Source organism: Stomoxys calcitrans, chromosome 3 (genome assembly GCF_963082655.1).
Source record: "Stomoxys calcitrans chromosome 3, idStoCalc2.1, whole genome shotgun sequence".
In the NCBI taxonomy this organism is placed as follows: domain Eukaryota; kingdom Metazoa; phylum Arthropoda; class Insecta; order Diptera; family Muscidae; genus Stomoxys; species Stomoxys calcitrans.
In genome coordinates this window covers 173221294-173247358 of record NC_081554.1, presented here as the reverse complement: position 1 = coordinate 173247358, position 26065 = coordinate 173221294, and the positions used below count along the sequence as shown (strand labels likewise).

Below are 26065 nucleotides of genomic sequence, written 5' to 3'. Positions count from 1 at the left end.
CGATCTAGGCCAAATTGAAGAAGGATGTCGGAGGGTCTAAGACAACTCACTGTCCCAAATTTCGGCGACATCGGACAATAAATGCGCCTTTCATGGGTCAAAACCTTAAATCAAGAGATCGGATTTAATTATCAAAGATCGGTCTATATGGCAGTTATATCCAAACCTGAACCGATTTGGGCCAAATTGAAGAAAGATGTCGAAGGGCTTAACACAACTCACTCTCCCAAATTTCAGCAAAATCGGATAATAAATGTGGCTTTTATGAGCCTAAGATCCTAAATCGACGGATCGGTCTGTATGGTCCGATATAGCCCATTTTCGAACTTTACCTGCTTATGGACAAAAAAATGAATCTGTGCAAAGTTTCAGCTCAATATCTCTGTTTTTAAAGACTGTAGCGTGGTTTCAACAGACAGACGGACATGGCTAGATCGTCTTAGATTTTTACGCTGATCAAGCTGATTATAGGGTCAGAAATGGATATTTCGATGCATTGCAAGCGGAATGACTAAAGGAATATACCCCCATCCTTCGGTAGTGGGTATCAAAACCGAGAGTTCGATAGGTCTTTTCTGGGGTTATATAAATGTATGGGAAGGCTGGGCCGATTTTAATACTCTCCACCATAGGATGGGGGTATACTAATTTCGTCATTCGAAATATGCGTCTAAGACCCCATAAAGTATATATATTCTTGATCGTCTTGAAATTTTAAGTCGATCTAGCCATGGTCGTCAGTCTGTCCGTCCGCCCGTCTGTCTGTTGAAAGCAAGCTTACTTTCGAAAGAGTAAATCTAGGCGCTTGAAATTTTGCACAAATACTTTTTATTAGTGTAGGTCGATTACGATTGTAAATGGGCCAACTCGGTCCACGTTTTGATATAGCTGCCATATAAACCGATCTTGGGTCTTGACTTCTTGAGCACCTAAAGTGCGCAATTCTCGTCCGTTTTGACTGAAATTTCGCACGTGGTGTCTTGGTACCACTTCCAACAACTGTGCTAAATATGGTTCAAATCGGTACATTATTAGGTTATGTACCGATTTGCTGCAGACTTCTTCAGTTTTCAGAGGGCGCAATTATTATCCGATTTGGCTGTAATTTTGCATGTGGTGTTTTGGTGTTACTTCGAACAACTTTACTAAGCATGGTCTAAATCGGTTCATAACCTGATATAGCTGCCATATAAACCGATCTGGGGTCTTGACTTCATCAGCTTTTAGAGTGCTCAATTCTTATTCGATTTGGCTGTAATTTTGCATCAGGTGTTTTGGTATTACTTCCAAAAACTTTGCTAAGCATGGTCTAAATCGGTTCATAACCTGATATAGCTGCCATATAAACCGATCTCGGGACATGACTTCTTGAGCCGCTGGAGGGCGCAATTCTCATCCGATTTGACTGAAATTTTGCATCAGGTGTTTTGTTATAATTTCCAACAACTGCGCTTGGTATGGCGCAAATTGTTTAATAAACTGGTATAGCTGCCATATAAACCGATCTGGGATATTGATTTCTTGAGCCTCTAGAGGGCGCAACTCTCATCCGATTTGGCACAAATTTTGTACAACAGCTTCTCTCATGACCTTCAACATACGTGTCTAATATGGTCTGAATCCATAGCTTGATACAGCTTCCATATTAACCGATCTCCCGATTTTGCATCTTGAACCCCTACAAGGCGAAATTCTTATCCGAATGGTCTGAAATATCACACAATGACTTATGCAATGTTCAGCATTCAATTCATTTATGGTCCGAGTCAGACTATAACTTGATATAGCTCCAGTAACATACGAGTTCTTATTCATTATGCTTTGTTTGTCTTAAAAGAGATACCGCGCAAAGAACTCGACAAATGCGATCCATGGTGGAGGGTGTATAAGATTCGGCCCGGCCGAACTTAGCACACTCAAACTTGATTGATATCAGATACAATGTGACTTTTTGGTATCAAATGTGTAACAACCTCTTTAATATCTTGAGTTTCAGTCTCATATTGTCCTTAGTGGTTTGTATGTCTCCTCCTAAGGGTTTTGGGGTTGGGCGTTCCCAATCGCCTCAAAATTTGCTTAAATCAGTTTACCCATATCCGAGATGACGATTTGGAAGCTGTTGTATGGGAGAGGGTGAAACCCGATTTTCGTCAAAAATTTGTTCTTAAAATTTGACTTTCATTTAAAATTTTGTCAATTTTTAAATTTCATGCAAAAATTTGTGAAACTTTCATTCAATACCGATTGTCTCTCACCATAGTCATTAATAAAAAAAAGACTTTTTTTCCTATTTCTCCTAAAGGTCCAAATGGCATTTGTGAAAAAATCGAAAAACAAGTACAATAATTATATGTTTACACCAGGAAATTTTGATGCATGCAAATTCTTAAAGAATCGATCACAAATGCCAATTGCAAATTATTTGTTTACCATTATTGGGGACTATACAAATTTGAATCACACCTGTCCTTATAAGGTAAGAATTAATTCAAAATGATTTTCTATTCTGATTTTCAAAATGATTTTCTTATTTCTCTAACTCATATCTTTTTTAAGGGTGAGATTGTAATCGATCGCTTTCGCATCAATATGGACCGCATAAAATGGATACCCATGCCGCCAGGTGACTATGGCATTTTATCGCACTTTTCTTGCAATGGCAAGGAGAAATTTTATTTGAAGATTTTCTTTTCATTTACCGATTGAGTGTCAAAGCTTTTGAAGCAGTAGCTACACGTGTTCCTTTTGATTGGTACAATCAAACAGATGATTTAAATGATTCGTAGGGAAGTCCTTCGTTTGAGACTCACAGATCTTGTGTATCGAACTGGTTGGTCCTCAGTTTAATTTGTCGGCTATGTTGGAATTTTTCTATAGGTGTATGTATGTATGTCGATTTGTCTTTGTATGCCAATTTGTATAAAAAAAACTTAAGGAAAAATTAATTCCACTTTAAGTTTAAACAAAAATTTTAATTAAAAATTTGTCAATAAAAACTAGAAATAACAAAAAATTTTATAACAAATGTGGTGGTGAGTAGCCGGTAAAATAGTGTATTTTTGGTCTTTGGTAGTTGCATATGAAGGTAAGAGCTTGCACATATATTTTTTATATATTTGTATGGTTTTTGTACCCACCACCGAAGGATGGGGATATATTCATTTTCTCATTCCGTTTGCAACACATCGAAATATCCATTTCCGACCCTATAAAGTATATATATTCTTGATCAGCGTAAAAATCTAAGACGATCTAGATATGTCCGTCCGTCTGTCTGTTGAAATCACGCTACAGTCTTTAAAACTAGAGATATTGAGCTGAAATTGTGCACAGATTCTTTTTTTTTGTCCATAAGCAGGTTAAGTTCGAAGATGGGCTATATCGGACTATATCTTGATATAGTCCCCATATAGACCAATCCGCCGATTTAGGCCCATAAAAGCCACATTTATTATCCGATTTTGCTGAAATTTGCGACAGTGAGTTTCGTTAGGCCCTTTGATATCCTACGTGAATTTGGCTCAGATCGGTCCAGATTTGGATATAGCTGCCATATAGACCGATGAACCGATTTAGGGTCTAAGGCCCATAAAAGCCACATTTATTATCCGATTTCGCTGAAATTTGGGACAGTGTGTTGTGTTAGGCCATTCGACTTCCTTCATTAATTTGGTCTAGATCGGTTCAGATTTGGATATAGCTGCCATATAGACCGATCCTCCGATTTAGGGTCTTAGGCCCACAAAAGCCACATTTATGATCTGATTTTAATGAAATTTGGGACAGTTAATTGGGTTAGGCCTTTCGACATCCTTCGTCAATTTGGCCCATATCGGTCCAGTTTTGGATATAGCTGCCATATAGACCGATTAGCCGATTTAGGGTCTTAGGCCCATAAAAGCCACATTTGTTATCCGATTTTGTTGAAGTTTGAGACAGTGAGTGGTCTTAGGCCCTTCGACATCTTTCTTCAATTTGGCCCAGATCGGTTCAGATTTGAATATAGCTGCCATATAGACCGATTTCATGATTTAAGGTTTTGGGCGCATAAAATGCGCATTTATTGTCCGATGTCGCCGAAATTTGGGACAGTGAGTTATGTTAAGCCACTTTATATACTTCTACAATATCGCACAGATCGGTCGAGATTTGGATATAGCTGCCATATAGACCGATATCTAGGTTTTAGGTTATGGGGCCATAAAAGGGGCATTTATTGTCCGATTTCGCCGAAATTTGGGAGAGTGTATTGTGCTAGGCTCTTCGACATTTTTCTGCAACTTGGCCCAAATTGGTTCAGATTTGGATATAGCTGCCGTGTAGACTGATATCTCGATTTAAAGTCTTGGCCCCATGAAAGGCACATTTATAATCCGATTTCACTGAAATTTGACACGGTGACTTATATTAGGTTTTTCGACATCCGTGTCGTATATGGATCAGATCGGTTTATTTTTAGATATAGCTACTGTACTTTTTAGTATTTGGTCCAAATCGGAACATATTTTGATATAACTGCTATGGGACATAAGGTATGAAATTTTCACCGAATTTTGATAAAGGGTGGTTTAAATATATACCCGAGGTGGTGGGTATCCAAAGTTCGGCCCGGCCGAACTTAACGCCTTTTTACTTGGTTATATTTTTTTTATTTGTAATTGATCGGACTATACTTGACGAAACCCGCTGATGAGCCCTTCTTGGCAAGAGGCGAAAGCGCTGTCGTTCGTCCGTCTATCGAAATCACGATAGCGGTCAAACGCGTAGAGCTAGCCGCTTGAAATTTAGCACACATACTTTGTATTGATGTAGGTCGTTGGGGATAGCAAATGCGCCATATTGGTTAAGATTTGGATATAGCTCCCATATAAACCGATCTTCTCATTTGACTTCTTGAGCCCATGCCACAATTTGTGCCCGATTTGGCTGAAATTTTGTACATAGTGTTCTGTTATGACTTCCAACAACTGTGTCTAGTACGGTTCAAATCGGTCCATAACCTGATATAGCTCCCATATAAACCGATCTTCCGATTTGATTTCCTGGAAGTCTCAATTTTTATCCGATTTGGCTGAAATTTTGAACATAGTGTTCTGTTATGACTACGGTTGAAATCGTTTTATAACCTGATATGGCTCCCATATAAACCGATCTCCCAATTTGATTTCTTGAGCCTTTACAAGCCGCAATTTTTTCCGTTTTGGCTGAGATTGTGCATGTGGTGTTCTGCTATGACTTCCAATAACTGTTCCAATTCGAATCATACTTGATATGGATGTTAGAAGTTATAACACAAGTCTTTGCTACAAATTTCAGCTACATTGGAAGGAAGTTGAGGTTTCTAGGGGCTCAAGAAGTCAAATTCGGGGATCGGCTTATATGGGGGCTATATTTGTTTATAGATCGATTCGGATAATACTTAACATGGATGTTGAAAGTCATAACGCAAGTCTTTGTTTTAAATTTTAGCCACATTGGATGAAAATTGAGGCTTCTAAGGACTCAAGAAGTCAAATCCGGGGATCGGCTTATATGGGGGATATATCTGTTTGTAGAACCATTAGGATTATACTTAGTATGGATGTTGGAAGTCATAACACAAGTCTTTGTTACAAATTTCAGCCACATCGGATGGAAATTGAGGCTTCTAAGGACTCAAGAAGTCAAATCCGGGGATCGGCTTATATAGGGGATATATCTGTTTTTAGACCGATTCGGATCATACTTGGCACAAATTTTTGTTTCAAATTTCAGCCACATCGGATGGAAATTGAGACTTCTAGGGGCTAAAGAAGTCAAATCCGGGGATCGGTTTATATGGGGGCTATATCCAAATCTGAACCGATATGACCCATTTGCAATCCCCAATGGCCTACATCAATAAGAAGTATTTGTTTAAAATTTTCAAGCGGTTAGCCTGACGCGTTCGACCGCTATCGCCATTTCGACAAACGGACGGACATAGCTAGTTCGACTCAGAATGTCGAGATGATTTAGAGGTATTTCAAGGTGTTACAAACGAAATGCTTAGATTAGTTATGGTGGTGGATATAAAAAGAAGAGAAGGCTCCCTGCAACGAACTTAGCAGGTTATTAAATCAAGCCGAACCTAATACTATTTTAATTGTTTTGGCATAAAAAATGATAAACTTTCCTATATTTTTATACCCTCAACCATACGTATACTAATTTCGTCATTCTCTTTGTAACTACTCGAAATATTCGTCTGAGTCCCCATAAAGTATATATATTCATGATCGTCGCGAAATTTTATGTCGATCTAGCCATGTCCGTCCGTCTGTCTGTCCAAAGCACGTTAACTTCCGAAGGAGTAAAGCTATCCGCTTGAAATTTTGTACAAATACTTCTTATTAGTGTAGGTAAGTTGGTATTGTAAATCGGCCATATCGGTCCATGTTTCGATATAGCTGTCATATAAACCGATCTTGGGTCTTGACTTCTTGAGCCTCTAGAGGGCGCAATTCTTATCCGATTTTAATGAATTTGTGCACGACGTGTTTTGTTATGATATCCAACAACTGTTCCAAGTATGGTTCAAATCGGTTCATAACCTGATATAGCTGTCATATAAACCGATCTTGGGTCTTGACTTCTTGAGCCTCTAGAGGGCGCAATTCTTATCCGATTGGAATGAAATTTTGCACGACGTGTTTTGTTATGATATCCAACAACTGTGCCAAGTATGATTCAAATCGGTCCATAACCTGATATAGCTGCCATATAAACCGATCTTGGGTCTTGACTTCTTGAGCCTCTAGAGTTCGCAATTCTTATCCGATTTGACTGAATTTTGCACGACGTGTTTTGTTATGATATTCAACAACTGTGCCAAGTATGGTTTAAATCGGCCCATAACCTGATATAGCTGTCATATAAACCGATCTTGGGTCTTGACTTCTTGAGCCTCTAGAGTGCGCAATTCTTATCCGATTGGAATGAAATTTTGCACGACGTGTTTTGTTATGATATCCAACAACTGTGCCAAGTATGGTTCAAATCGGTTCATAACCTGATATAGCTGTCATATAAACCGATCTTGGGTCTTGACTTCTTGAGCCTCTAGAGGGCGCAATTCTTATCCGATTGGAGTGAATTTTGCACATAGTATTTCGTTATGATATCTAACAACTGTGCCAAGTTTTGTTCAAATCGGTTCATAACCTGATATAGCTGTCATATAAACGGATCTGGGGACTTGACTTCTTGAGCTTCTAGAGGGCGCAATTCCTATCCGATTTGGCTGAAATTTTGCAAGACGTATTTTATTCTTACTTTCAACAACTGTGCCAAGTATGGTTTAAATCGGTCCCTAACCTGATATAGCTGTCATATAAACCGATCTGGGATCTTGACTTCTTGAGCCTGTAGAGGTTGCAATTATTATCCGATTTGCCTGAAATTTTGTACGACGAATTCTCTCATGACCATCAACATACGTGTTCATTATGGTCTATAGCCCGATACAGCTCCCATATAAATCGATCTCTCTATTTTACTTCTTGAGCCACCAAAGGGCACAATTCTTATTTGAATTGGCTGACATTTTACACTGGTCTCCAACATATAATTTAATTGTGGTCCATATCCTTGATATCGCTCTAATAGCAGAGAAAATCTTTTCTTATATCCTGTTTTGCCTAAGAGGAGATGTTGGGAAAAGAACTCAACAAATGCGATTCATAGTGGAGGGTATATAAGATTCGGCCCGACCGAACTTAGCACGTTTTTACATGTTTTTTTTTTTAATTTTTTATTTAATTTTTAAAATCTTTTATAAACTATTTTTTTAATTTTTTTTTATAAAACATAGAACGCATTATTTCGAGACAAAAATTCAACCAGAGTTATCCTTTGAATAACTAAATATTAGCGGAAACATACCATGCCACGACGAGAATGGTGAGCTTTACCCTTAGAGGCGTTGGAATTGATTGAGCGTTTCTGAGAATTTTGGTTATCTGTTTTGTTCTCTTCACTGGTTGTATGGCGTTCTGCTCTAGATCGAGACGTACGATTACGTTTAGCAGACATTCCCGAAGTACTACGGCGTCGACGGGCAGGTGTGGCTGATCTCGAGGTTTTACTACTTCTACGTCTTGCACGTTTCGAACGACCACTTGAAGTTTCTCCTATGGGAGATTTGCTTGTGCGTTTACGGGAACCAGCTGAACGGGAACTTCTACGTTTGGAACTGGAAATACCAGATGTATTATCTTTTTGATGCTGGGCGGAAGTTGTGCTGCGGCGTGAACGCGAACGACTAGCAGTGCTGGAGGGTAAGTTTGAGGCATTACGACTACGTCGTCTTGCCCGTCGGGCCACTGTACTTCCTATTACTGGAGATTTACTTGGTCGTCTTCGGGAAGCACCTCTACCTCGTGCAGATGATGCTCGAGATCCTTTACGACTTCTACGACTGCTAGCAATGGAACAACCCTAAAATTGCAGCAAAATTTTTTTTCACAAATCTCTCTCTTTTATTCTCTCTCTCACCAAATTCCACTTACCATTCTAGTGTACTTGTTTTTTTCTTCTTCGGATAGTTTAACCCATTCTGCAGCTCCACGACGAACTGTTTCCTTGGCTGTCAGTCCACAATGCTTCTGCCGGTACTCACGCAGAAAATTCAAATAACCATTTGAGGTTAATGGACCAGGCCTCATACACTTTTCGCTGCTTTTGCTGTTGCTGGAGCTTTGATGCTCTGCAGTTGCGCAGCCGCAACTGTTTGCATTTGAGATTTGGTTAGACATCTTGTTCTTCACAAAATATCTAAAACTTCAAGACAAAATTTCGTTTTACTACATTTTGCAAAATGTAAAAATTAAAAAATATTATTTACATATTTTTCAAATAAGACCAAATGATTTCAATAATGGCGAAGATAGTTTAATAGGAAAAAAAAAATAAATAAATCTATACACTTTTTAAAATTTAATAAATTCAACCGCTCACGACTTAATGAAAATTTTTTATGAACTTCGAGCAAAAATATAAATTTTTCTTTGATAAGCTTTTCAAGGCTATGGTGTCGGAATTATTTTCGTATTGCCATAGGTGTTTATAAAGTATAGTGCTTATGCAGTCGTCTCGGGGGAAAATCCGTTGATGGTATTGCCTCTTGCCAGGAAGTCATCTGTGGATGATATTATTTCCAAGCCAGAGGCGTTGGAAAGATAGAGGTTAAACAGTATTGGGATACCCCCTTGTGGGTCTCCCTTTTACTCTACTGCGTTGCACCATATGATTGTTGGTCGAGTTCGGGAGATCCGACTCAATGATGTCATTGAACAGAATAGTGTGGTCGACAAGCAAGAGGGGTTGGAAAGATAGAGGTTAAACAGGATTGGGACACCACCTTCTGGGACTCCCTGTTTAACTCTACGGCTTTTCGACATATGATTGTCGGCCGCACGTATAGTTCAACCTCCACCTATGGCCCCAAAACCTTAAATCGAGAGATAGATCTATATGCCAGCTATATTCAAATCTGAACCTATCTGGTCCAAATTGAAGAAGAATGCGGATGAGCCCAACACAACTCACTGTCCCAAATTTCGGCGACATCGGATAATAAATGCGCCTTTTATGGCCCAAAAGCTTAAATCGAGAGATCGGTCTATATGGCAGCCATAAGCAAATCTTGATCGATCTAGACCAAATTTCAGAAATATCTCGAGGGGCTTAACTTAATTCACTGTCCCAAATTTCGCCGAAAGCGGACAATAAATGCGCCTTTTATAGGCTCAAAACCTTTAATAGAGAGATCGGTCTATATGGCAGCTATATCCAAATCTTGACCGATCTGTGCCAAATTGCAGAAATATCTCGAGGGGTTTAATTTAACTCACTGTCCCAAATATCGGCGAAAGCGGACAATAAGTGCGTCTTTTATAGGCTCAAAAACTTTAATAGAGAGATCGGTCTATATGGCAGCTATATCCAAATCTGGACCGATCTGGGCCAAATTGAAGAAAGATGTCGAAGGGCATAACACAACTCACTGTCCTTAATTTCAGCGAACTCGGACAATAAATGGGCCTTTTTTTTGGCCCAAAGCCTTAAATCGAGAGATCGGTCTATATGGCAGCTATATCCAAATCTGGACCGATCTGGGCCAAATTGAAGAAAGATGTCGAAGGGCATAACACAACTCACTGTCCTTAATTTCAGCGAACTCGGATAATAAATGTGGCTATTATGGGCCTAAAACCCAAAAACGGCGGATCGGTCTGTATGACAGCCATATCCAAATCTGGACCGATCTGGGCCAAATTGAAGAAAGATGTCTAAGGGCCTCACTTACTGTTCCAAATTTCAGCAAAATCTGATAATAAATGTGGCTTTTATGGGTATAAAACCCTAAATCGGTGGATCGGTCTATATGGGGGCTATATCATGATATAGTCCGATGTAGCCCATCTTCGAACTTAACCTGCTTATGGACAAAAAAAGTTTCTGTGCAAAGTTTCAGCTCAATATCTCTATTTTTAAAGACTGTAACGTGATTTCAACAGACAGACGGAAGGGCATCACTAAATCGTCTTAGATTTTTACGCTACTCAAGATTTTATATAATTTTTTTTTATAATTTTTTTATATAATTTTATATATGTATATATATACCTTCCTAGATGGTGGTTCGAACATCGGTTTTCCGAAAATCAGATCTTTGGGCTGGGAGTATCCCGTCATTCCCAAGCGGTGCCTCCCCTTCGAATCGGGTAATCATATAGGCTTCTGGGCAGATGCAGCGTCTTGCATTGCAAGATACCGCGTTGTTGCATTTTACAACGCGGTATCTTCGGTATCTTCGTTGCCATACAACCAACATACAGTTGCTAAGTTACAAGACCGAGAGCTGCCTGATATTTAAAATCATCTTCACCATCCTAGTAGTGTGCTTCTCAAAGCCCTATGCCAAAATGCAACTCTGCAAAAAATCCTGCAAAAGCGACGCGCAAAAGTTAAAGAATTTCCTACTTTGATGGTTGAACTAGAGCGTCATTCTGTGTTGCCATACGTGAAGTAGCGTTTTTAGACGTCAAAGTTAAAAATTGTTTAACTTTTCACTTCACTTGTTTAACTTTCACCTTAAAGGCCTGAACAGAACGATCGTGTTGAGGTGCGTCGCAACTCTCCAAACAGTTTTCAAACAATCAACTCACAAAAGTTAAACCATTTCTTACTTTGACGACTAAAAATACTACTTACGTGTGGCAACACAGAATAAAGCCCGCTTTCAAAAGTCAAAGTTGAAAATTTATTAACTTTTTCGCGTTGCTTTTGTGGGATTTGTGTGCAGAGTGGCATTTTTGCAATGCGACTTTAAAAAATAAAGCTCTACGCGCAACTGAAAGCTGCAAACGCAACAGACGGAAACGACATGAAGAAAGATCTCTTTCCCCCGAAAATGTAGAGACGCAATGTCCACTACTTAGAAAATGCCACGTACTTGAGTACCACACGCTCTGCCCAAGAAACCCATGATACAACCAAGGGTGTCGAAAATATACTGAAGCCAATAATGCGGCAAACAGAGTAACTCTGCACTTAGTAGCAAAGCGGCAGTCGAAGGAGAGGTATGAAGAGAAATGGGGGGAGGACAAAAGTGTATTCCGCAGGAAAATGAGAGAAATCGGAAAAAGTCTTGAGTATTAGCGAATCGAGATGTTCAAGAGTTATAATTAAATCCGGAAATTCTTCAAAAGAATGACATAAACAAGGAAATCTGGTTACTGACAGACATGCAGGATGATGGGAATATGGATAGATTCTTGTTTCCATCTGTTGGCATCCAGAGGCGACGACGAGGATACCACAGAGCCCAACCCCGATCAATGACCCGTTTGAAATGCAATAAGGATTAGTATACCCCCATCGTATGATAATGGGCACAAAAATGAATATTATTGCAATAATTTTTATTTGAAAATGATTATTAGCCACCCTGAAACTTATGACCTAAAGCAATTATTTTCCGATTATAATAAGCCAATCATTATTATTTACCAAACACAAAATTATATTAATATTATGTAACTTTCCACATTTGCTTTAAAACTGGCTTCTCTATATTTCAATTTGTAAAATTGCCAAAATAGAAACAGATAGACAATAGATAACAACTAACAAGTAAAAGCGTGCTAAGTTCGGCCGGGCCGAATCTTATATACCCTCCACCATGGATCGCATTTGTCGAGTTCTTTTCCCGGCATCTCTTCTTAGGCAAAAAAGGATATAAGAAAAGATTTTCTCTGCTATTAGAGCGATATCAAGATATGGTCCGGTTTGGACCACAATTAAATTATATGTTGGAGACCTGTGTAAAATGTCAGCCAATTCGAATAAGAATTGCGCCCTTTGGGGTCTCAAGAAATAAAATAGAGAGATCGATTTATATGGGAGCTGTATCGGGCTATAGACCGATTCAGACCATAATAAACACGTATGTTTATGGTCATGAGAGAAACCGTCGTACAAAATTTCAGGCAAATCGGATAATAATTGCGACCTCTAGAGGTCAAGAAGTCAAGATCCCAGATCGGTTTATATGGCAGCTATATAGGGTTATGAAACGATTTGAATCATACTTGGCACAGTTGTTGGATATCATAACAAAACACGTCGTACAAAATTTCATTCCAATCGGATAAGAATTGCGACCTCTAGCGGCTCAAGAAGTCAAGACCCAAGATCGGTTTATATGCCAGCTATATCAGGTTATGGGCCGATTTAAACCATACTTGGCACAGTTGTTGAATATCATAACAAAACACGTCGTGCGAAATTTCATTCCAATCGGATAAGAATTGCGCACTCTAGAGGCTCAAGAAGTCAAGACCCAAGATCGGTTTATATAGCAGCTATATCAGGTTATGAACCGATTTGAACCATACTAGGCACAGTTGTTGGATATCATAACAAAACACGTCGTGCAAAATTTCATTCCAATCGGATAAGAATTGCGCACTCTAGAGGCTCAAGAAGTCAAGACCCAAGATCGTTTTATATGGCAGCTATATGAGGTTATAGACCGATTTGAACCATATTTGGCACAATTGTTGGATATCATAACAAAAAATGTCGTGCAAAATTTCATTCCAATCGGATAAGAATTGCGCACTCTAGAGGCTCAAGAAGTCAAGACCCAAGATCGGTTTATATGACAGCTATATCAGGTTATGGGCCGATATGGCCCATTTACAATACCAAGCGACCTACACTAATAAGAAGTATTTGTGCAAAATTTCAAGCGGCTAGCTTTACTCCTTCGGAAGTTAGCGTGCTTTCGACAGACAGACGGACGGACGGACGGACATGGCTAGATCGACATAAAATGTTGCAACGATCCAGAATATATATACTTTATGGGGTCTCAGACGAATATTTCGTGCCGAATTTTGAATACCCATCACCATGGACTATGCCAAAATTTACGCAAAATGAAATTAGTTCTAGGGCATTATTGAACCTTAATTGCAGAATTTCTGCCAAACCGGGCAAAAATTGAAGCTGCTAGGAGACTTAGAAGGCTAATCGGGAGATCGGTCTATATGGGAGCTATGCCAGATATAGACCGATTTGGACAATAATTACCATGGAACAGTTGGAACAGAAAACTATGTGCAAAGTTTCAACGGCCGGAGACCCTGTAGAAGTCATAAAGATAATCGCCTAGAAATGACCAGAAATGGTTTTTTAACATCTATAACAGATGTCAGTCAGAAGGAATATTCCCAGATGCATGGAGACAACTAAGGTTGGTTTTTTTTTTATCAGCAGGAGGAAAGGTAATCCAGAATCGCCGTCGTCTTACAGGCCACTGTGTGTGCTGGACACAGAGGGTAAGCTGCTGGAGCGTTTGATACAGCCTAGTCAATAAAAGGCGTCCTAAAGAACGTAGTTGAGGTTGTGGAAGCAGACCAACGGTTGTACCTTCATAGCAGATCCATCGTCCTATTGGAAACGCTGGATGTTAAGAATGCCTTTAACAGCCTTTGGTGGATGGACGTATTACGGGCCATGAAGATGGACTTAAAGTACAGGAGTATATGATGAGGATCATGAGAAGGGTGCTCTACTATACAACCACCGATGGCATGAGGTGGTGTGAAGTAACGCCGGGTGCTACACAAAGTTCCATAATTGGGTGCGAGGAGTACTCTTGAGATGCTAAGATGGCTTACGTCCAGGGAAGTCGACAATAGGGCGCTAAAGAATGAAGTTGAGGTAGTGGAAGCAGGCCAACGGCTGAACCCTCGTAGCAGACCCATCATCCTATTGGCAACGCTGGACATTAAGAACGCCTTTAACAGCCTTAGGTATTGCAAGTCATGAAGATGGACTTTAAATTGCCGAAGTATCAGATGAGGATCATGAAAAGTTATCTGAGAAACCAAGTGCTCTCCTACACATCCACGGAGGGTATGAAGAGGTGTGAAGTAACGTCGGGCGCTACACAAGGTTCCATAATTGGGCGCCACCTCTGGAACATAAGCTACGATAGAATACTGAGGATGGAGATGCCAGTAAACACAATTCTGGTCGGATACGCAGACGAGATTGCTGCTGTCATCACAGCAAGAAATATGGGCGAGGCGCAACGAAGGCTACAGCAGGTTATGATAAAAACTAAACATTGGTTAGAGTCCCACAGGCTACAGCTGGCAATGGCAAAGTCGGGTTTAGTCCTGCTCACGAGAAAAAACACATCTCCAGAGAGATAGATAAGCGGTTCGAGGATGTCTTCTTACCCATTAGAAGGTGCGTGAAATACCTAGGAGAACGACTTTGGACCAAATTGCCGTTTATAGCACAGAAGCAGTACGCGGCAACAAAAGCGGCTAAGATAGCGGCCCAATTAGGGCGATTAATGTCGAATATCGGATAAACTCTACCAGGTATGCGCAAGCTAATGTTAAAGGCCTGCAAGAGTATTTTTTTATATGGAAGTAAGATTTGGGACAAATCGCTACAGACCATAGGGCATAGCCGCTCTAAGAGTTACGTAAAAAAAAAATAAATAAATCTATACACTTTTTAAAATTTAATAAATTCAACCGCTCACGACTTAATGAAAATTTTTTATGAACTTCGAGCAAAAATATAAATTTTTCTTTGATAAGCTTTTCAAGGCTATGGTGTCGGAATTATTTTCGTATTGCCATAGGTGTTTATAAAGTATAGTGCTTATGCAGTCGTCTCGGGGGAAAATCCGTTGATGGTATTGCCTCTTGCCAGGAAGTCATCTGTGGATGATATTATTTCCAAGCCAGAGGCGTTGGAAAGATAGAGGTTAAACAGTATTGGGATACCCCCTTGTGGGTCTCCCTTTTACTCTACTGCGTTGCACCATATGATTGTTGGTCGAGTTCGGGAGATCCGACTCAATGATGTCATTGAACAGAATAGTGTGGTCGACAAGCAAGAGGGGTTGGAAAGATAGAGGTTAAACAGGATTGGGACACCACCTTCTGGGACTCCCTGTTTAACTCTACGGCTTTTCGACATATGATTGTCGGCCGCACGTATAGTTCAACCTCCACCTATGGCCCCAAAACCTTAAATCGAGAGATAGATCTATATGCCAGCTATATTCAAATCTGAACCTATCTGGTCCAAATTGAAGAAGAATGCGGATGAGCCCAACACAACTCACTGTCCCAAATTTCGGCGACATCGGATAATAAATGCGCCTTTTATGGCCCAAAAGCTTAAATCGAGAGATCGGTCTATATGGCAGCCATAAGCAAATCTTGATCGATCTAGACCAAATTTCAGAAATATCTCGAGGGGCTTAACTTAATTCACTGTCCCAAATTTCGCCGAAAGCGGACAATAAATGCGCCTTTTATAGGCTCAAAACCTTTAATAGAGAGATCGGTCTATATGGCAGCTATATCCAAATCTTGACCGATCTGTGCCAAATTGCAGAAATATCTCGAGGGGTTTAATTTAACTCACTGTCCCAAATATCGGCGAAAGCGGACAATAAGTGCGTCTTTTATAGGCTCAAAAACTTTAATAGAGAGATCGGTCTATATGGCAGCTATATCCAAATCTGGACCGATCTGGGCCAAATTGAAGAAAGATGTCGAAGGGCATAACACAACTCACTGTCCTTAATTTCAGCGAACTCGGACAATAAATGGGCCTTTTTTTTGGCCCAAAGCCTTAAATCGAGAGATCGGTCTATATGGCAGCTATATCCAAATCTGGACCGATCTGGGCCAAATTGAAGAAAGATGTCGAAGGGCATAACACAACTCACTGTCCTTAATTTCAGCGAACTCGGATAATAAATGTGGCTATTATGGGCCTAAAACCCAAAAACGGCGGATCGGTCTGTATGACAGCCATATCCAAATCTGGACCGATCTGGGCCAAATTGAAGAAAGATGTCTAAGGGCCTCACTTACTGTTCCAAATTTCAGCAAAATCTGATAATAAATGTGGCTTTTATGGGTATAAAACCCTAAATCGGTGGATCGGTCTATATGGGGGCTATATCATGATATAGTCCGATGTAGCCCATCTTCGAACTTAACCTGCTTATGGACAAAAAAAGTTTCTGTGCAAAGTTTCAGCTCAATATCTCTATTTTTAAAGACTGTAACGTGATTTCAACAGACAGACGGAAGGGCATCACTAAATCGTCTTAGATTTTTACGCTACTCAAGATTTTATATAATTTTTTTTTATAATTTTTTTATATAATTTTATATATGTATATATATACCTTCCTAGATGGTGGTTCGAACATCGGTTTTCCGAAAATCAGATCTTTGGGCTGGGAGTATCCCGTCATTCCCAAGCGGTGCCTCCCCTTCGAATCGGGTAATCATATAGGCTTCTGGGCAGATGCAGCGTCTTGCATTGCAAGATACCGCGTTGTTGCATTTTACAACGCGGTATCTTCGGTATCTTCGTTGCCATACAACCAACATACAGTTGCTAAGTTACAAGACCGAGAGCTGCCTGATATTTAAAATCATCTTCACCATCCTAGTAGTGTGCTTCTCAAAGCCCTATGCCAAAATGCAACTCTGCAAAAAATCCTGCAAAAGCGACGCGCAAAAGTTAAAGAATTTCCTACTTTGATGGTTGAACTAGAGCGTCATTCTGTGTTGCCATACGTGAAGTAGCGTTTTTAGACGTCAAAGTTAAAAATTGTTTAACTTTTCACTTCACTTGTTTAACTTTCACCTTAAAGGCCTGAACAGAACGATCGTGTTGAGGTGCGTCGCAACTCTCCAAACAGTTTTCAAACAATCAACTCACAAAAGTTAAACCATTTCTTACTTTGACGACTAAAAATACTACTTACGTGTGGCAACACAGAATAAAGCCCGCTTTCAAAAGTCAAAGTTGAAAATTTATTAACTTTTTCGCGTTGCTTTTGTGGGATTTGTGTGCAGAGTGGCATTTTTGCAATGCGACTTTAAAAAATAAAGCTCTACGCGCAACTGAAAGCTGCAAACGCAACAGACGGAAACGACATGAAGAAAGATCTCTTTCCCCCGAAAATGTAGAGACGCAATGTCCACTACTTAGAAAATGCCACGTACTTGAGTACCACACGCTCTGCCCAAGAAACCCATGATACAACCAAGGGTGTCGAAAATATACTGAAGCCAATAATGCGGCAAACAGAGTAACTCTGCACTTAGTAGCAAAGCGGCAGTCGAAGGAGAGGTATGAAGAGAAATGGGGGGAGGACAAAAGTGTATTCCGCAGGAAAATGAGAGAAATCGGAAAAAGTCTTGAGTATTAGCGAATCGAGATGTTCAAGAGTTATAATTAAATCCGGAAATTCTTCAAAAGAATGACATAAACAAGGAAATCTGGTTACTGACAGACATGCAGGATGATGGGAATATGGATAGATTCTTGTTTCCATCTGTTGGCATCCAGAGGCGACGACGAGGATACCACAGAGCCCAACCCCGATCAATGACCCGTTTGAAATGCAATAAGGATTAGTATACCCCCATCGTATGATAATGGGCACAAAAATGAATATTATTGCAATAATTTTTATTTGAAAATGATTATTAGCCACCCTGAAACTTATGACCTAAAGCAATTATTTTCCGATTATAATAAGCCAATCATTATTATTTACCAAACACAAAATTATATTAATATTATGTAACTTTCCACATTTGCTTTAAAACTGGCTTCTCTATATTTCAATTTGTAAAATTGCCAAAATAGAAACAGATAGACAATAGATAACAACTAACAAGTAAAAGCGTGCTAAGTTCGGCCGGGCCGAATCTTATATACCCTCCACCATGGATCGCATTTGTCGAGTTCTTTTCCCGGCATCTCTTCTTAGGCAAAAAAGGATATAAGAAAAGATTTTCTCTGCTATTAGAGCGATATCAAGATATGGTCCGGTTTGGACCACAATTAAATTATATGTTGGAGACCTGTGTAAAATGTCAGCCAATTCGAATAAGAATTGCGCCCTTTGGGGTCTCAAGAAATAAAATAGAGAGATCGATTTATATGGGAGCTGTATCGGGCTATAGACCGATTCAGACCATAATAAACACGTATGTTTATGGTCATGAGAGAAACCGTCGTACAAAATTTCAGGCAAATCGGATAATAATTGCGACCTCTAGAGGTCAAGAAGTCAAGATCCCAGATCGGTTTATATGGCAGCTATATAGGGTTATGAAACGATTTGAATCATACTTGGCACAGTTGTTGGATATCATAACAAAACACGTCGTACAAAATTTCATTCCAATCGGATAAGAATTGCGACCTCTAGCGGCTCAAGAAGTCAAGACCCAAGATCGGTTTATATGCCAGCTATATCAGGTTATGGGCCGATTTAAACCATACTTGGCACAGTTGTTGAATATCATAACAAAACACGTCGTGCGAAATTTCATTCCAATCGGATAAGAATTGCGCACTCTAGAGGCTCAAGAAGTCAAGACCCAAGATCGGTTTATATAGCAGCTATATCAGGTTATGAACCGATTTGAACCATACTAGGCACAGTTGTTGGATATCATAACAAAACACGTCGTGCAAAATTTCATTCCAATCGGATAAGAATTGCGCACTCTAGAGGCTCAAGAAGTCAAGACCCAAGATCGTTTTATATGGCAGCTATATGAGGTTATAGACCGATTTGAACCATATTTGGCACAATTGTTGGATATCATAACAAAAAATGTCGTGCAAAATTTCATTCCAATCGGATAAGAATTGCGCACTCTAGAGGCTCAAGAAGTCAAGACCCAAGATCGGTTTATATGACAGCTATATCAGGTTATGGGCCGATATGGCCCATTTACAATACCAAGCGACCTACACTAATAAGAAGTATTTGTGCAAAATTTCAAGCGGCTAGCTTTACTCCTTCGGAAGTTAGCGTGCTTTCGACAGACAGACGGACGGACGGACGGACATGGCTAGATCGACATAAAATGTTGCAACGATCCAGAATATATATACTTTATGGGGTCTCAGACGAATATTTCGTGCCGAATTTTGAATACCCATCACCATGGACTATGCCAAAATTTACGCAAAATGAAATTAGTTCTAGGGCATTATTGAACCTTAATTGCAGAATTTCTGCCAAACCGGGCAAAAATTGAAGCTGCTAGGAGACTTAGAAGGCTAATCGGGAGATCGGTCTATATGGGAGCTATGCCAGATATAGACCGATTTGGACAATAATTACCATGGAACAGTTGGAACAGAAAACTATGTGCAAAGTTTCAACGGCCGGAGACCCTGTAGAAGTCATAAAGATAATCGCCTAGAAATGACCAGAAATGGTTTTTTAACATCTATAACAGATGTCAGTCAGAAGGAATATTCCCAGATGCATGGAGACAACTAAGGTTGGTTTTTTTTTTATCAGCAGGAGGAAAGGTAATCCAGAATCGCCGTCGTCTTACAGGCCACTGTGTGTGCTGGACACAGAGGGTAAGCTGCTGGAGCGTTTGATACAGCCTAGTCAATAAAAGGCGTCCTAAAGAACGTAGTTGAGGTTGTGGAAGCAGACCAACGGTTGTACCTTCATAGCAGATCCATCGTCCTATTGGAAACGCTGGATGTTAAGAATGCCTTTAACAGCCTTTGGTGGATGGACGTATTACGGGCCATGAAGATGGACTTAAAGTACAGGAGTATATGATGAGGATCATGAGAAGGGTGCTCTACTATACAACCACCGATGGCATGAGGTGGTGTGAAGTAACGCCGGGTGCTACACAAAGTTCCATAATTGGGTGCGAGGAGTACTCTTGAGATGCTAAGATGGCTTACGTCCAGGGAAGTCGACAATAGGGCGCTAAAGAATGAAGTTGAGGTAGTGGAAGCAGGCCAACGGCTGAACCCTCGTAGCAGACCCATCATCCTATTGGCAACGCTGGACATTAAGAACGCCTTTAACAGCCTTAGGTATTGCAAGTCATGAAGATGGACTTTAAATTGCCGAAGTATCAGATGAGGATCATGAAAAGTTATCTGAGAAACCAAGTGCTCTCCTACACATCCACGGAGGGTATGAAGAGGTGTGAAGTAACGTCGGGCGCTACACAAGGTTCCATAATTGGGCGCCACCTCTGGAACATAAGCTACGATAGAATACTGAGGATGGAGATGCCAGTAAACACAATTCTGGTCGGATACGCAGACGAGATTGCTGCTGTCATCACAGCAAGAAATATGGGCGAGGCGCAACGAAGGCTACAGCAGGTTATGATAAAAACTAAACATTGGTTAGAGTCCCACAGGCTACAGCTGGCAATGGCAAAGTCGGGTTTAGTCCTGCTCACGAGAAAAAACACATCTCCAGAGAGATAGATAAGCGGTTCGAGGATGTCTTCTTACCCATTAGAAGGTGCGTGAAATACCTAGGAGAACGACTTTGGACCAAATTGCCGTTTATAGCACAGAAGCAGTACGCGGCAACAAAAGCGGCTAAGATAGCGGCCCAATTAGGGCGATTAATGTCGAATATCGGATAAACTCTACCAGGTATGCGCAAGCTAATGTTAAAGGCCTGCAAGAGTATTTTTTTATATGGAAGTAAGATTTGGGACAAATCGCTACAGACCATAGGGCATAGCCGCTCTAAGAGTTACGTAATCTTTTCGTAACAGTGACATAGGACAGCCGCTCTAAGAATTATGTAATTTTAACGAAAAGTGACATAGGATAGCCGCTCTAAGAGTAATCTTAACGAACAGTGTCTGAACCCGCAGATCTCATCATTGCCAGATTTCATGGTGCCATTAAGCCTACTGGCCCAGAGCGGGTACAGACTGAACCTGAGGCAAACTGCACCCCCAACAGGAGTCGGTAGTGGAAGATATTCGACAAGACACGCTGAGCATTTGGCAGTCAAGGCGGAAAAATGACACTCAAGGCAGATGGACTTTTAAGCTCATCCCCGATATACGACAATGGATCGGTTAAAGGAAAGGGGACGTAAACTTCATGTGACGCAGGCAATATCTGGACACGGATACTTTCGCAAGTACCTACGCCATTAGCGAAGCCAGTGCAGATCTCTTAAAATAGCAATAAAATTAGTAAATTTTATTGAAAATTTACTACACAGAATGGGAAAATGATGAAAAGCATCCAAGAAGAAGAAGAGATGGTGGATGATGCAGAGCACACGATCTTCCACTGCCACCGCTGATGAATTGACGGGCGCGGCTAGAAGAGCAGATTGGTGAATAAATAGCGAAAAACTTAACAAAGATGTGCTGTGGAGAGGAGAGCTGTCGAAGAAAAAAGATGCGAGACCTTGACGCGACATCTATGCTGCAGCAACTGTTATATGAAGGGACCACCTGGTGCAGGATCACTGAGACGTATGGCGCAAGCGCCACAAGGGGATTCACTTCAAAGTAATGCTTGAGCGGGCCCGAGGTGGTTTACATGTTCCAATGGATAAGGAGGGTTTTTAGCTGGTAGAGACCAAGCGCGGCATACGGCGAGATGCAACGGTCAACGTAAGATGCATAATGCATTTTCCTACCTTATGCTCTCAAAAAGGAGGATGGGAGCCCACCGTTGCGCAGAGGTAAGCATGTCCGACTAAGATGCTGAACGCCTGGGTTCGAATTTTGGCAGGAACATCTGAAAAATTTTCAGCGGTGCCTATCCCCTCCTAATGCTTGCGACATTTTTGAGGTACTTAGGCATGTAGAAACTTCTCCCAAAAGTGGTGTCGCACTGCGGCATGCCGTTCGGAATCGGCTATAAAAAGGAGGCCCCTTATCATTGAGCTTAAACTTGAACCGGACTGCACTCATTGATATGTGAGAAGTTTGCCCCTGTTCCTTAGTGGAATGTTCATCGCAAAATTTACATTTACATTATCCCCTCCTAATGCTTGCTACATTTTTGAGGTACTTTGCCATGTAAAAACTTCTCTCAAAAGAGGTGTCGCTCTGCGGCACGCCGTTTGAACTCAGCTATAAATTTGAGCTTAAAATTGAATCGAACCGCACTCATTGATTTGTGAGAAGTTTGCCCCAGTTCCATAATGAAATGTACATAAGCAAATTTACAATTTGCAGGAGCGGGTCACACCATCGCGGGATAATCGTCGCGACGATAGGAAACCTGATAGGAATGGAAGAGTATTCTGATCGGATACCTTAGATGACACTTAAGGTCGAGGGCAAGGGCCAGCCACACAGTATTGAATTGTATTGCCATATGGAAGTCCATGTCGAAGATGAATTAGAGGATAGAGAGGGCCTGGGGGTCTAAATTGAAAACCCAGTGACTGTGATTTGTTTCCGACTAACTGACCATAATACAATCCTGAAGGTGGAGCCCCGGGGGATCTCTGAATGCGCAAGTGGTGTGGTGTTTACGGGCAGTAAACTGAAAATCAGGGCAATTATAACCAAGACGGTAAGGTCACGGACTGTCGTGCACCTCAAGAAAAAGATTAAAATCTTCTGTGAGAATGGACGATCCACATTGTTTGGATGTGATTGGTTAATCCGAAGCCTTTCGGGTCGACGCAGTTCGAGTAAAGGGCGTAGGCGACGAACGCTCATGAATCACTTTGGAACAGCGAAACGGACGATAGGACAACGAAATTTCATGGGGAGATCCGGGTCGTGAGATGGCGAGGCTATTGCTGAAAAGAAGTAAGAAGGAGGTCAGTGTAGCTTTCGTTATCATAATGCCGAATGCAAAATGGGTGCGGGGAGGATGGTGAGACGTTGAAGCATTTCCTATGTCATTGCTCGGCTTTCGCGGCTAAAAGGCACCGGTACTTAGGCTGGAACACAATACCAGACGTGAACCGAATACCGAAACACAATACCAGACGTGAACCGACGTGGTATGGAAAATTATTAAGAATTTTGTTAGTAGCACTGAGTTCCTGACATTCATTATTTTACCCCCCACCGTAGGATGTGTTGTATACTAATCCGTTTCCATAAAGTGTATATATATATTCTTGATCGTCTCAACAATTTGGGTCGATCTTGCCATGTGCGTCCGTCCGTCCCTCCGTCTTGTAGCGTACTCATTTATTTATACCATAAAATCAATGTTACTTGTAGCGTACTCATATCATGGAATCAATGTCACAACCAATAAGAATGGTTCAAACATAGAGATTGCAAATTACACTAAGTAACACCCAACAAAAGTGAATGCCCAAAGGCTGGTTAATCATAAACAGCAACATGAAAATGCTTCATCATGGTTGCCAGTAAACTCTTTTCACTGTCACGGCCCCTAAACTTTTTGCGCTGATATTTCTACAATTTTTATGCACTTTTCGGGATAATGCAAAAGGCATTGATCTCATAAAGAAATGGACTTCATAAAAGCACTAGATGCATATTTTGTACAAAGAAATAGATGTAAGAAATATATTAGTCGTAAGTGTATTGAAAATATTGATTTTGGGGAGCCATTGAAAGACGCCGGCAGAGCCGATTATTTAGTATATGTTCAATGGCATTCCTCCAAAGAGGTAATGCAATAAAGCAATGTCATCAGGCACATATCTGACTGCTGCAAGCCTAAGTAAAAAAGTCTTTATTTATTTACTACAGTCTCTCGAAATCACGAAAGTGGTAGAACGCGTTAAACTAGGCGCTTGAAATTTCGCACATCTTCTTCATATTGATGTAGGTCGGATGAAGTGTTATGTTATGACTTCCAACAACTATTGCAAGTATGGTTCAAATCTCGGCTCATAACCTGATATAGATGCTTCATAAACCGATCTCCCGATTTGACCTCTTTAGGTTCTAGAGGGCTCAATTCTTATCGTATTTGGAAGAAATTTCGCACGCAATGTTCTGTTACGACATCTATACCAAGTATGGTTCAAATCGGTCTACAACCTGGTCTAGCTGCCATGTAAACCGATCTCCCGATTTGATTTCTTGAGCCTCTAGAAAGCGTAATTACTACCCGATTTGATAGAAATGTCGCACGCGGTGTTTTGGTATAACATCCAACATCCATGGTCAAATCGTTCAATAACCAGATATAGCTGCCCTATAAACCGGGGTCACCATATCAATCTTTCGAGGTGTTACAAACGTAATGGCTAGACTAGTATACCGCTCATCCTATGGAGGTGGGTAAAAAAGGTTTGTTCTTTTTGGGGGGACTTAATACGGCTGTCTGCATTCGATATGTTTTAAAACATATTGGAATTCAGGCATAAACTTATTTTAATGATTTTGGTTTTAAATTGAAATTCACCACATGTTAAACAACTCATTGTAAAACAATTTTAAGCAGAATAAAGTAAAACAATATTCCATTTAAAATAAGCGCATCAAAAGGCTATAGATTGTCCGGGGGAAAAAAGTTTCCAATATGTTGTTTTTGCAAATTTTTTGCAAATTTTTTCTATTAACTATATTTTTCAATTGTGTAGAAAAGGTAAAAGAAATGTTGCTTTCTTAGTAACCATATGTGTTTTTTTTTAAATTTCTGCAAAAAATATTTCAGAGTTCTAGCCGTACAATATCCTTGACCAACTGGAAGTGCGATAATTTGGACAAAGGGTGGCTGAGACTTAATAAATGTGCCTTTAGTCGACTTTCAAAAACCATAACGGAGAGCTCCATCAATATAACATTGTTGAATGAAGTCCGAAGTGTAAAGGTGAGCAATATTTTTTGTTCTCATGCTAATTAACCAAAACAAGCAAAAGAGTGCTATGTTCGGCCATGGATCGCATTTGGGAAGTTTTTTAAATGACTTTTTCGGAAAATTTCATACAAATCGAGTAATAATTGCGCCCTTAGAACAGTTGTTGGAAGTCATACTAAAACGACATATGCAAAACTTCAACCACATTGAATAGGAGTTTTACCCTCTAGAAGCCTAAGAAATCTAATTGGAAGATCGGTTTATATGGCGGCTTTATCAGGATATAGCCTGATTTAGACCATACTCTACACAGTTGTTGAAAGTCAAAATAAATCACTTAATGCAAAATTTCGTCCAAATCGGATAAGAATTGTGCCCTTTAGAGGCTCAAGAAGCTTATTCGGCAGATCGGTTTATATGGCGGCTATATCAGATTATAAACTGATATAGACTATACTTGACACAAATGTTGGAAGTCATACCAGAACACGTCATGCAAAATTTCAGCCAAATCGGATAAGAATTACGCCCTCTAGAAGCTCTAGAAGTTAAGACCCTAGTCCAGTTTATATGGCAGCTATATCAAAACATGGACCGATATGGCCCATTTACAACCCCAACCGACCTACACTAATAAGAAGTATTTGCGCAAAATTTCAAGCGGCTAGCTTAACTCCTTCGAAAGTTAGAGTGCTTTCGACAGACGGACGGACATGGCTAGATCGACTTAAAATGTCATGACGATTAAAAATATATATATTGGGTTGCCCAAAAAGTAATTGCGGATTTTTTAAAAGAAAGTAAATACAGAAGAAAGAATGCAATTACAGAGTCACAAGCTGTGAAAAAATTTGTCAACGCCAACTATATGAAAAATCCGCAATTACTTTTTGGGCAACCAATA

General features: G+C 40.3%; 2 protein-coding genes across 2 annotated transcripts in view; one reads left to right on the top strand and one right to left on the bottom strand.

Moving 5' to 3' along the window:
- The first annotated feature begins 1981 nt into the window (after positions 1–1981).
- Positions 1982–2889, top strand: LOC106083043 (uncharacterized). Its single transcript, XM_059366118.1, has 3 exons — positions 1982–2015; positions 2303–2476; positions 2557–2889. Exons 2-3 carry the CDS (start codon positions 2309–2311, stop codon positions 2704–2706), a joined length of 318 nt encoding a protein of 105 aa, XP_059222101.1. The 5' UTR covers positions 1982–2015; positions 2303–2308; the 3' UTR covers positions 2707–2889.
- A 4918-nt stretch (positions 2890–7807) lies between these two features.
- The window catches only part of LOC106083033 (serine/arginine repetitive matrix protein 2-like), a 34383-nt gene continuing 16125 nt past the window's right edge, over positions 7808–26065 (bottom strand). The window contains exons 4-6 of the mRNA XM_059365696.1: positions 21550–21575; positions 8529–8799; positions 7808–8457 (exon numbers count right to left, since the gene is read on the bottom strand). Of these exons, the coding sequence (XP_059221679.1) occupies positions 7888–8457; positions 8529–8799; positions 21550–21575 (867 nt within the window). The 3' untranslated portion in view covers positions 7808–7887. The remainder of the gene's footprint in view (positions 8458–8528; positions 8800–21549; positions 21576–26065) is intronic.

Excerpts from the sequence above, each read along its gene's own strand:
- LOC106083043 (XM_059366118.1), top strand. The coding sequence starts at position 2,309 with ATGGCATTTGTGAAAAAATCGAAAAACAAGTACAATAATTATATGTTT. Across the intron at positions 2,477-2,556 it reads ATCACACCTGTCCTTATAAG|GGTGAGATTGTAATCGATCG; the intron begins GTAAGAATTAAT and ends ATCTTTTTTAAG.